General features: G+C 52.6%; 1 protein-coding gene across 8 annotated transcripts in view; it reads right to left on the reverse strand.

Moving 5' to 3' along the window:
• The window catches only part of TCOF1 (treacle ribosome biogenesis factor 1), a 311,423-nt gene that overhangs the window by 222,173 nt on the left and 76,304 nt on the right, over positions 1-12,946 (reverse strand). For all 8 annotated transcript variants that reach the window (XM_075344358.1, XM_075344353.1, XM_075344354.1 and 5 more), the window contains exons 5-6: positions 2,594-2,774; positions 1,036-1,106 (exon numbers count right to left, since the gene is read on the reverse strand). In XM_075344358.1, coding sequence (XP_075200473.1) covers positions 1,036-1,106; positions 2,594-2,774 — 252 coding nt within the window. The remainder of the gene's footprint in view (positions 1-1,035; positions 1,107-2,593; positions 2,775-12,946) is intronic.

Here is a 12,946-nt window from a genome sequence, read left to right on the forward strand (position 1 = left end):
GCAGAGAATGAACCCCAGGGAGAATATACAGAGGTCCACAACCGGAGACCGGCTGTGGCTTACCAGACCGCTGAGCGCGGTGTTGTGTGCCCTCCAGATCCCGAAGCCCGGTCCCCCAGTCGCAGCACCTCAGCAGAGATGCAGAATGCAAGATGTCCCAGAGCAGAGTGAACTCTGCCTGAGAAGAGGACGTTCCTATAAAAGAGCGGGAACTGGAGGGCTATAGAGACCTGCAGGGAAGGAGGGACGCCCCAGCAGTGGGGAGTGTCCCTCCCCTGTGTAGAACGGCCGCCGGGAGGAGCCGAACCTGTCCCTCTGCATGAGTGACATGCGAGGGCAGGAAAATGAAACTAGGCCTCCGGCGAAGCCGGGGCCTAAATTTAAGCGGTGAGGCCGACAAGCAGGCACCATCGGCGCGGTTCTCAGGCAAAAGCTGGAGATCCCGCTGGAAAAGTTAAAACAATCACATACAGCATACTCTCCCCTTACAATAAAGAACCGGGACCCCCAACATAAACGTCTCAGGTACTTAGCTGCTGAGACGCAGGGCCATGTCCCTGGGGATGAGTGCTCCGGTCCAACAGAATCCTCAAGGGGCTGTGGATGGAGACCGGACTCCTGCCAGGCATGGAGACCGTGCTGGCTCCCACTTCAAGCCAGAGCCCAGAAGGGATGGTGAAGGAGCGCGGCATGTAAGGTTGCAGCCTTGTAAATCAACCTTAACAACACCGCCGACACAGTGGGGTGAGAAGGGACATGCCGGGAGTCCAGACATGGACCCGCTTTTCTTCAAACTCTTTACAAAAGTCAAACAAATCAGATGAGAATGCATGTGTGGATGTATGCCTCCCGACACAAAGCACTAAACTGGCTAGGACTGGCTACCAGGGGGTGTATAAGCTCAGAGGGAGGAGCTACACTTTTAAGTGTAGTACTTTGTGTGTCCTCCGGAGGCAGAAGCTAAACACCCATGGTCTGGGTCTCCCAAAGGAACGATAAAGAAAAAGAAATCGCCCACCTACATTGGACACTTACTTGCTTTGCTGCCTTGGTGTTGGTGGGCTTACTCCTTACACGTGCTGATTTAGTAGACCTTGATGGAGGTTCTGTAGAGATAAGAAAAAGATAGAGCAGTGTATAACACACAATATACAGCGGTGTTACAGCACAGTGATAGTGACAGGGAAACCTACACGGCTTTGGTTTACACTGGATGAAGCTGTGACCCAATGCTGACTATGCCCCCCCACTATTGCCCCCTCCACCCCTCCCCCGAAAAATATTTGGGAGGAAAATAAAGTGTGTGTTATAATCAGAATGTAGCTTACCCGGTGAAGGTGGAGAGGCAGGAGTCACCGGAGGCAGGGGAGATGCTGAGGCCGCGGGCGCTGTGCGGCAGGGGTCACCATTCTGAAAATGTTGGCGGTGCGGGCTTAAAATAATAGCGCCCGGAGTAGTCGTGTGTGTGCAGATGGAGCTCTCGGCTCAAGATCTCATAAGCGCACGGACCACCTTCGGACCATTGATCTCCCTGCAACGGACTTAAAGGGAACCTGTCACCAGTTTTTTGCCCTATAAGCTGCGGCCACCACCACTGAGCTCTTATATACTGCATTCTAACATGCTGTATATAAGAGCCCAGGCCGCTGTGTAGAACACAAAAATCACTTTATAATACTCACCTAGAAGGTCGCTCCGGTGCACAATAGTCGGATGAGTGGCGTCATTCTCTGGGACCGGCGCCTCCCCTTTCGGCCTTCTTGGTCTTCCTTATTCTGAAGCCGCGGTGCATGACGCGTCTACGTCATCTACACTAGCCGCCATTGAGATCCTGCACAGGCGCACTACAATACTTTGAGCAGGGCAGATCAAAGTGCGCCTGTGCAGGACCTCAATGCCGGCGTGTGTGTATGACGTAGACGCCTCATGAACAGCGGCTTCAGAATAAGGAAGACCAAGATGGCCAAATGAGGAGGCGTGGTTTCCGGAGACACCCATTCGACCGTTGTGCACCAGAGCGACCTTCTAGGTAAGTATTATAAAGTGTTTTTTATGTTATACACAGCGGTCTGGGCTCTTATATACAAGATGTTAGAATACTGTATATAAGAGGCCAGTGGTGGTGGCTGCAGCTTATAGGGCAAAAAACTGGTGACTGGTTTCCTTCAAGAAAAATGGTGCCCGAAGGTGGTGCGTACGCAGATGAGATTTCAGCTTGTCATTGAGCCGAGAGCTCCATCTGCGCATGCGCCAACTCCGGGAACCATTTCTTTGAAGGCCGCACCGTCGACAGTGTCTGGATTCTCCTCCTGCCTCACAGTGCCCGCAGCGAGCATCTGGGACACCCGCTGCACCGTCTGCCGTATCGCACTACTCCAGCGACCCCGCTACACCAGGAAAGACACTACCAGATTTATAAGACAGACCCCAAATTTTTTTTTCCCCCCTCTAAATTTAGGGTGCATTTTATAAAACGAAAAGTATGGTACATTGAGTCATACAATGGCAGGAAAAAATAAAATAAATTGGTCTCGTCAGGAAGTGGTTAAGTCCGTTCCAACACATAAAAATACTTTAAAGTAACACCCCTTACCTATTGTCGGAGCAGTGTCGGACGGAGCAATCTCCTCCTTATGGTCACGGCCATCGCTGCCTGGAGCCGAAGCTTCAGCCGCGGGAGTCTCGCTTTCCAAAGGCTGGGTTAATGAGGCCAACTTTTTGCTTCTAGGGGCGGCTTTTCCTTTCGCTGTCGACTTTCTAGCAGGATTCATCGTCTGGACAAAAAGACAAAAGTTATGGACATAAATAAGTAGGACGTTTACGTACTCTGGCAAAAATCGACCCTGAATCGGTAGATAATCTCTGGGAAACCTGCGGACACTGAAAATCCACCGAGTCTCTTCCAGCTGTGTCACAGAAGACAGTCGAGGAGAAGATTAAGCGTTTCACAGAGATCCCTTTGGGGTAAACAGCTGGCAGGGAGTTCCCTCTCCGGCACATAGCACTTGCTCATCAGTTTTTGCGCTCAGTGAGCAATAAGCAGGGTGTGCGCCTCCGATCACAAGGGCGAGAATAGGATTTCCTTACCCTCTACGAGACAGAACATGTGTGCGGCCCCCGCTACCAGGAGAGCCCAAAATCCCAGCGCCCGGTCTGTAAGTACAAGCACCCCCCGCGCTGTCAGAGAGGCACGTCACGGCCCGGAGCATCAGAATAAAGCCAGACACATTCTCTTCCGAGTGTCTGCATTTTAATAATACGACGCAGTGATGAGGAAAGGCCGAGAATGTAAACCTCGCACTGAATGGGGCTTGTGGGGAGAAAAAAAATATGACTCAAAAAACACAGTCTGCATATGTGAGGCAGTGATACTACCGTGTTCCCCCGAAAATAAGACCTCCCCTGAAAATAAGACCTCCCAGGAGTTTTCAGGGATGCTTAAATATAAGACATCCACCAAAAATAAGACCTAGCCGCGGTCAATTATGAAGGGTCATGAGGCGGTAAAAAAGTTAAAGACCCTGCAGGACACTTCATTATAGACCACGGGCACCTCCTAAAGAAAGAAGAGAGAAGAGAGAAGACCCCCGATCATACTCGCCAGACGCCGGAGCAGGTGAGCGCATCAAGGTCCGTCATGATTTACCTGGATGGCGCCGCCCCCATCATACATGCTGCTTGAGTCTCGCGCAGGCGCATTTCGCTGTGCCCCTATTGCAGGGCTGAGCATAAAGTTTCCCTTGCGCAAGCGCCGGTGATGTAGTTGCGCAGGCACAAGATTATGGGCGGGGACGAGGATGACGCTGGTGAGGTCATACACAACGCTGCCCATAATCTTGCGCCTGCGCAACTACATCACCGGCGCTCACGCGAGGGAAACTTTATGCTCAGCCCCGCAATAGGGGCACAGCGAAATGCGCCTGTGCGAGACTCCAGCAGCATGCACGAAGACGGGGGTGGCGTCATCCATGACTGGGGGACGGTGAACAGCGGCCAAATTAGAGCCCGCCCATCTGGCCAACCAAACTCATTTGCATAGAAAACGGTAAGATTTTATAAAGTTTTTAGGGGTCTGCAAGGGGGGCCAGCAACAAGGTGCACCTTCCTAGAATGCAGCCCAGGAGCTGCAGAAGGGGATATTTTTGGTTTAATAGGAAAAAAACTGGTGACAGGTTCCCTTTAACGGAAATAAAAAAAAGTGTCCCCTTCTACTGAGTTGATGTATATCCCAGTGGTCAGATGCGCATTGATCTATAAATTATCACCTTTCCAAAACTTCTTTTCATCAGACAACCCCTTTAAAGCTCTATAATAAAATCAATTCTGCACAGTCACCTTGCAAAACCCAAGATAAAAGGGGTTATCCCACAAGGTACCCCCAGACAGTGCGGCAGTAGGGGCGCAGGGTGGACAAAGCTTCATCCAATGGCGGCAAGCCAATAGCAGACAATCGAATACTTTATAGAGGGTGGGCGTTTCAGCTGCAAGGTCTGACCCTACCCTTGAAGACGACACCTCTTGCACATAAAGGAGTCCTGGTGACTATTCCCTTACAGTCACAGATGCATCCGATCCGGTATGCATCTTCATTAGCCCCTTCACGACCAATGACTGATCTATCCGTCATGGAGAGTGTGAGGTTAATCCTCGCCCCCCCTGCCGTGGGCAGGTCGCGGCGATCCTCGCACATATCAGCTGTTTTCAACAGCTATTTGTGCCAGCATGTTACGAGTGGAATCGCATTCCACCCGCAACATTTAACCCCTTACATCTCGTTGCCAAAGTCAGGCAGCGAGATGTAAATGCGAGCGGCCATTATTTTCACTTACCGCCGCCCCCACCGGAAGTCACGTGCGTGATCACGTGACTTTCGGTGGTTGCCATGGTAGCACAGGGTCCTGTGATGACGCCTGTAGCCATCATGAGTCACTTTCGGTTTCACTCGGCCCGGAGCCGAGTGAATCAAAAAGTGAGGCTATCTGCTGTTTACAGCTGTGTAGCTGTGATCAGCAGATAGCGATCAGCAATCCGATTGCTCTGCCCTATAGCCCCCCTAGGGAGACTAGTAAAATTTAAAAAAAATAAAAATAAAAAGCAAAAAAAAAAAAAACCTAAAAAGTTCAAATCACCCCCCTTTCACCCCAATGAAAAAAGGACATTTTTGTGTACTCACTGTAAAATGTCTTTCTTGGAGCCTTTCATTGGGGGACACAGACAGTGGGTTATATGTTGTCTCCAGGGGAGGCTTGACACGATTTGCAAAAGAGTTAGCTCCTCCTCCCACAGCATATAACCTCGGCTAGGCAGGAACTAGCCCAGTTTGGTGTAAAAGCAGTAGGAAAAGGATAACCAAAACCACAAGGGGGGAGCTGTGTCCCCCAATGAAAGGCTCCAAGGAGAAGGGAATTTTGTTACTTACCGTAAATTCCTTTTCTTCTAGCTCTTATTGGGAGACCCAGACGATTGGGGTATAGCTACTGCCCTCCGGAGGCCACACAAAGCACTACACTAAAAAGTGCAAGGCCCCTCCCCTTCTGGCTATACCCCCCCGTGGTATCACGGGTTCTCCAGTTTTAGTGCCAAAGCAAGAAGGAGGAAGCCAATAACTGGTTTAAACAAATTAACTCCGAATAACGTCGGAGAACTGAAAAACCGTTCAACATGAACAACATGTGTACCCGCAAACAACAAAAAAATCCCGAAGGACAACAGGGCGGGTGCTGGGTCTCCCAATAAGAGCTAGAAGAAAAGGAATTTACGGTAAGTAACAAAATTCCCTTCTTCTTCAGCGCTCTATTGGGAGACCCAGACGATTGGGACGTCCAAAAGCTGTCCCTGGGTGGGTAAAGAGATACCTCATGTTAGAGCTGCAAAAACAGCCCTCCCCTACGGGGATGTCACTGCCGCCTGCAGGACTCTTCTACCTAAGCTGGCATCCGCCGAAGCATAGGTATGCACCTGATAATGTTTGGTGAAAGTGTGCAGACTCGACCAGGTAGCTGCCTGGCACACCTGTTGAGCCGAAGCCTGGTGTCGTAATGCCCAGGACGCACCCACGGCTCTGGTTGAGTGGGCTTTTAGCCCTGAAGGAACCGGAAGCCCCGCAGAACGGTAGGCCTCTAGAATTGGTTCTTTGATCCATCGAGCCAGGGTGGCTTTAGAAGCCTGCAACCCCTTGCGCGGACCAGCGACAAGGACAAAAAGTGCATCGGAACGGCGCATGGGCGCCGTGCGGGAAATGTAGATTCTGAGTGCTCTCACCAGATCTAGCAAACGTAAGTCCTTTTCATACCGGTGAACCGGATGAGGACAAAAGGAAGGCAAGGATATATCCTGATTAAGATGAAACGAGGATACGACCTTAGGGAGAAACTCCGGAATGGGGCGCAGCACTACCTTGTCCTGGTGGAACACCAGGAAGGGAGCCTTGGATGACAGAGCTGCCAGCTCCGACACTCGCCGAAGCGATGTGATCGCAACAAGAAACGCCACTTTCTGTGACAGGCGAGAAAAGGAAACTTCCTTCAGAGGCTCGAAAGGCGGCTTCTGGAGAGCAACTAGTACCCTGTTCAGATCCCATGGATCTAACGGCCGCCTGTACGGGGGCACAATATGACAGACCCCCTGCAGGAACGTGCGCACCTTAGGAAGACGTGCTAGACGCTTCTGAAAAAACACGGATAGTGCCGAGACTTGCCCTTTAAGGGAGCTGAGCGACAAGCCCTTTTCCAACCCCGATTGCAGGAAGGAAAGAAAGGTGGGCAATGCAAATGGCCAAGGGGATACTCTCTGTGCAGAGCACCAGGATAAGAAAATCTTCCACGTTCTGTGGTAGATCTTAGCAGACGTAGACTTCCTAGCTTGTCTCATTGTGGCTACGACTCCTTGAGATAATCCTGCGGACGCTAGGATCCAGGACTCAATGGCCACACAGTCAGGTTCAGGGCCGCAGAATTCTGATGGAAAAACGGCCCTTGGGACAGTAAGTCTGGTCGGTCTGGCAGTGACCACGGTCGACCGACCGTGAGATGCCACAGATCCGGATACCACGATCTCCTCGGCCAGTCTGGGGCGACGAGTATGACGCGGCTGCAATCGGATCTGATCTTGCGTAACACTCTGGGCAAGAGTGCCAGAGGTGGGAAGACGTATGGGAGCCGGAACTGCGACCAATCTTGAACTAATGCGTCTGCCGCCAGAGCTCTTTGATCGCGCGACCTCGCCATGAATGCCGGGACCTTGTTGTTGTGCCGGGACGCCATTAGGTCGACGTCCGGCACTCCCCATCGGCGACAGAATTCCTGAAACACGTCCGGGTGAAGGGACCACTCCCCTGCGTCCATGCCCTGGCGACTGAGGAAGTCTGCTTCCCAATTTTCTACGCCTGGGATGTGAACCGCGGATATGGTGGATGCTGTGTCCTCCACCCACATTAGAATGCGCCGGACTTCTTGGAATGCTTGCCGACTGCGCGTCCCTCCTTGGTGGTTGATGTATGCCACCGCTGTGGAGTTGTCCGACTGGATTCGGATCTGCTTTCCTTCCAGCCACTGTTGGAAGGCCAGTAGGGCAAGATACACTGCCCTGATTTCCAGAACATTGATCTGAAGGGTGGACTCCTGCGGAGTCCACGTCCCCTGGGCCCTGTGGTGGAGAAACACTGCTCCCCACCCTGACAGACTCGCATCTGTCGTGACCACTGCCCAGGATGGGGGCAGTAAGGATCTTCCCTGAGACAATGAGGTGGGAAGGAGCCACCATTGTAGAGAGTCCTTGGCCGTCTGGGAAAGAGAGACTTTCCTGTCCAGGGACGTTGACTTCCCGTCCCATTGGCGGAGAATGTCCCATTGAAGTGGGCGCAGATGAAACTGCGCAAAGGGAACTGCTTCCATGGCTGCCACCATCTTCCCGAGGAAGTGCATGAGGCGCCGTAAGGGGTGCGACTGGCCTTGAAGGAGGGATTGCACCCCTGTCTGTAGGGACCGCTGCTTGTTCAGCGGAAGCTTCACTCTCGCTGCTCGAGTATGAAACTCCATGCCAAGATACGTTAGCGACTGTGACGGTGACAGATTCGACTTTGGAAAGTTGATGATCCATCCGAACGTCTGTAGAGTCTCCAGCGTAGCATGTAGACTGAGTTGGCATGCCTCTTGAGAGGGTGCCTTGACAAGTAGATCGTCTAGGTAAGGGATCACCGAGTGTCCCTGAGAGTGCAAGACTGCTACCACCGCCGCCATGACCTTGGTGAAGACCCGGGGGGCTGTCGCCAGACCGAATGGCAGAGCTACGAACTGAAGATGGTCGTTTCCTATCACAAAACGTAGAAAACGTTGATGTTCTGTAGCAATTGGCACGTGGAGATAAGCATCTTTGATGTCTATTGAGGCAAGGAAGTCTCCTTGAGACATTGAGGCAACGACAGAGCGGAGGGTTTCCATCCGGAACCGTCTGGCGTGCACATGTTTGTTGAGCAGCTTTAGATCCAGAACAGGACGGAACGAGCCGTCCTTTTTTGGAACCACAAAGAGATTGGAGTAAAACCCTCGCCCTTGTTCCTGAGGCGGTACAGGAACCACTACTCCTTCCGCTCTTAGGGAGTCCACCGCCTGCAGCAGGGCATCTGCTCGGTCTGGATGTGGGGAGGTTCTGAAGAACCGAGCTGGAGGACGAGAACTGAACTCGATTCTGTACCCGCGAGACAAAATGTTTGTCACCCACCGGTCTTTGACCTGTGACATCCAAATGTCGGAAAAGCGGGAGAGCCTGCCCCCGACCGGAGATGCGGAGGGGGGGAGCTGGAAGTCATGAGGTAGCCGCTTTGGAAGCGGTTCCTCCATTTGCTTTCTTGGGGCGTGCGTGAGCCCGCCAGGAATCTGAGACTCTTTGCGTCCTCTGCGTCCCTTTGGACGAGGAGAATTGTGTCTTGCCCGAACCTCGAAAGGACTGAAACCTCTGCTGCCATTTTTTCTGCTGAGGTTTGCTTGATCTGGGCTGGGGTAAGGAAGAGTCTTTACCCTTGGACTGTTTAATGATGTCAGCCAATGGCTCGCCAAACAGTCTATCTCTAGATAAAGGCAAGCTGGTTAAACATTTTTTGGAACCAGCATCTGCTTTCCAGTCCTTTAACCACAAGGCTCTGCGCAAAACTACCGAATTGGCGGACGCCATTGAGGTGCGGCTGGTAGATTCTAGGACCGCATTGATAGCGTAAGACGCAAACGCAGACATCTGCGAGGTAAGGGACGCCACTTGCGGCACCGCTGGATGTATGATAGCATCCACTTTTGCTAAACCAGCTGAAATAGCTTGGAGCGCCCATACGGCTGCGAATGCTGGAGCAAACGACGCGCCGATAGCTTCATAGACAGATTTTAACCAAAGGTCCATCTGTCTGTCATTGGCATCCTTAAGTGAAGCGCCATCCTCCACTGCAACTATGGATCTAGCTGCAAGTTTGGAAATCGGGGGGTCTACTTTTGGACACTGGGTCCAGCGCTTGACCACATCAGGGGGGAAAGGAAAACGTGTATCCTTAGAACGTTTAGAGAAACGCCTTTCTGGATGAGCGTCGTGTTTCTGGATTGACTCTCTGAAGTCAGAGTGATCCAAGAAAGCACTCAATTTACGCTTGGGATAGAGGAAACGAAACTTCTCCTGCTCTGCAGCTGCCTCCTCTGCAGAAGGAGCTGGGGGAGAAATATCCAACAGTCTATTGATGGCTGAGATAAGCTCGTTTACCATGGCGTCCCCATCCGGGGTATCCAGATTGAGAGGGGTTCCAGGATAAGACTCCTGATCACTCTCTTCAGACGCATCACAGGGCGACTGATTGCGCTGAGACCCTGAGCAGTGTGATGACGTTGAGGGTCTTTCCCAGCGAGCTCGCTTAGGGTGGCTGGGGCTATCATCTGAGTCATAATACTCAGCCTGGGAAGCCGGGGACCCCCTTGCAGTCTGGATTAATTCCAACTGAGGGGGATTAGAGGACAGAGACCTCGCCGTGTCCATAGACTGAGCCCCAGTCATGGATTGCAAAGTTTCAAGGATTTTTGCCATAGTCACAGACATTCCATCAGCAAAAACTGCAAAGTCTGTCCCTGACACCGGGGCAGGACTTACAAGCGTCTCAGCCTGGGTCACTACCCCTCCGGACTCCGGCTGGCGAAGCAGCACCGGATCGGAGCATTGCACACAATGGGGGTCTTTGGAACCTGCTGGTAGAGCAGCCCCACATGCAGCACACGCAGTGTACACAGCCCTAGCCTTGGCAGCCTTGCGTTTTGTGGATGACATGTTGCTGCCTCCTCAGAGCGATCTGGGGTATCCAGCCAGGAAGCGACCTCACAGTGCAAAAAATAAATATATCTATATATCTGGTAGACAGTACACCAATACACAGTAAGGCACTAGAGGGGCCAGCACTGAAATGCCGCTTACCGCCCGCTTAAGAGCGGGTGTGTGGTCGCCAAAAGCCCCCTAGTCCAGGTCTCCCAGAGCCTTGCGTCCTTCCTCCAGCCAGACTGCATGTAATGTGCCGGCGTCCTGGGAGAGGAGGGGGGGCGGGCCCTGGGCGTTCCTGGCTAAGAGCGGGAAGCCTGCTTCCCTCTGTGCCTAGTGAGAGGGCTGGAGCATGTAAATCAGGCTCCAGCCCTCGTCGCTGCTGCGAAACAGCGTCTCTCCCCTACCCTGATTGACAGGGTGGGGGCGGGAACGAAGCGGAGCTAGGCCGCAAAAAGCCGGGGACTAAAGTTATAAACGCCGCCGCCGTAAAAGCGCGGTCGGCGTGTCCCCGGCGCACCACAAGTCACAGCAGCGCCGCCGGTCCAGTGGGGGTCGGCGCTGCGTTCCCACAACACAAAGTCCCCCAGTAAACTGTAGGAACACTAACTCCAACGTTACGGTCCCCGGCGCACTACAACACCCAGCCAGCCCGGAGTGTGTCTGTGCCTGCCGGGGACACAGAGTACCTGTATGATGCAGGGCCATGTCCCTGATTGTACTCCTGCTCCGTATCCATCAGGTGCTATGGGTCTGTGGATGGAGCCCGGCGTCAGAGCTTAGAGGCCGGCAGGATCCCACTTCCACAGAGCCCTACAAGGGGATGTGGAAGGAAAACAGCATGTGGGGCTCCAGCCCCTGTACCAGCAATAGGTACCTCAACCTTACAACACCATCCACGGGTGAGAAGGGAGCATGCTGGGGGCCCTATATGGGCCCTCTTTTCTTCCATCCGAAATAGTCAGCAGCTGCTGCTGACTAAAATCTGTGGAGCTATGCGTGGATGTCTGACCTCCTTCGCACAAAGCTTGAAAACTGGAGAACCCGTGATACCACGGGGGGGTATAGCCAGAAGGGGAGGGGCCTTGCACTTTTTAGTGTAGTGCTTTGTGTGGCCTCCGGAGGGCAGTAGCTATACCCCAATCGTCTGGGTCTCCCAATAGAGCGCTGAAGAAAGACATTTTACGGTGAGTACACAAAAAGTAGGATTTTTGTGTACTCACCGTAAAATCTCTTTCTCTGAGTCTTCATTGGGGGACACAGGACCATGGGTTATGCTGCTGTCACTAGGAGGCTGACACTAAGTAAACATAAAAAAGTTAGCTCCTCCCTAGCAGCATACACCCCGAGCCGGAGGCGGGCTCAGATCAGTTGGTGCACAAGCAGTAGGAGGAGTACCAGAATCACCATACATAAACACAAGTTGTAACTAAAACAATGCAGCCGTGCAAACAAGAGGTCTATGAACATAAGACCACTGAAAAAATAGCAGGCAAATGCAATTGAATCAACCAAAAAACCAAGCAGGGTGGGTGCTGTGTCCCCCAATGAAGACTCAGAGAAAGAGATTTTACGGTGAGTACACAAAAATCCTACTTTCTCTATCGTTTCATTGGGGGACACAGGACCATGGGACGTCCAAAAGCAGTCCCTGGGTGGGAATACCGAAAAACCCGCAGAGGCAGACAACAACAACCTCCCTCGGCGGGCTTGCACTATAATTGAATGCTGCCACCCTATTACAGGTGCGCAACTGCTGCCTGCAAGACCTTTCTCCCAAAAATAGCATCTGCCGATGCTTGGGTGTGAACGTGGTAGAACCTAGTAAAGGTGTGCAGGTTAGACCAGGTGGCGGCCTTGCAGACCTGGTCGGCCGACGCCTGATGCCTAATCGCCCAAGAGGCGCCCACTGCGCGGGTAGAGTGCGCCTTTACCCCCCGCGGCGGAGACTTGTCCCGAATCCGGTAGGCCTCTGATATGGCGGAACGGATCCATCTGGCAATTGTGGCCTTGGATGCCGATTCACCCTTCTTGGGACCAGAAGGGAGAACAAACAGACCATCTGACTTACGGAACGGCGCGGTCCTGGAGACATAAATTCTAAGTGCACGCACTAGGTCCAGGGTGTGCAAGGACCTCTCCAAGCTGTGAGAGGGGCCAGGACAGAAGGATGGAAGGATGATTTCCTCGTTAAGATGGAACGGGGAGACCACCTTTGGGAGAAAAGCGGGATCTGGACGGAGAACCGCTTTGTCCTGGTGAAAAATCAAAAAGGGGGAACGACAAGAGAGAGCTTCCAGCTCTGACGTCCTGCGAATAGAAGTGATGGCAACAAGAAACACCACCTTCCAAGACAGGTGAGACAGGGAAGATTCTCGCAAGGGCTCGAATGGGGAGCCCTGAAGTGACCCTAGGACTAGATTAAGGTCCCACGGTTCTAGAGGCCGACGGTACGGCGGTGCCAGGTGGGCTACTCCCTGGATGAAGGTCTTAACCTGTGAACGAGCGGCCAGTGGCTTCTGAAACAGGATTGATAACGCCGATATCTGGCCCTTTAGTGTTGCGAGCGAGAGACCCGCATCTAGGCCTGACTGCAAGAATGCCAACAGGGAAGGAAGGGAGAAGGCGAGAGGAGAAGAAATATTCTGCTCTTCACACCACCTGAAGA

The sequence above is a fragment of the Anomaloglossus baeobatrachus genome, chromosome 4, assembly GCF_048569485.1.
Source record: "Anomaloglossus baeobatrachus isolate aAnoBae1 chromosome 4, aAnoBae1.hap1, whole genome shotgun sequence".
Classification (NCBI taxonomy): domain Eukaryota; kingdom Metazoa; phylum Chordata; class Amphibia; order Anura; family Aromobatidae; genus Anomaloglossus; species Anomaloglossus baeobatrachus.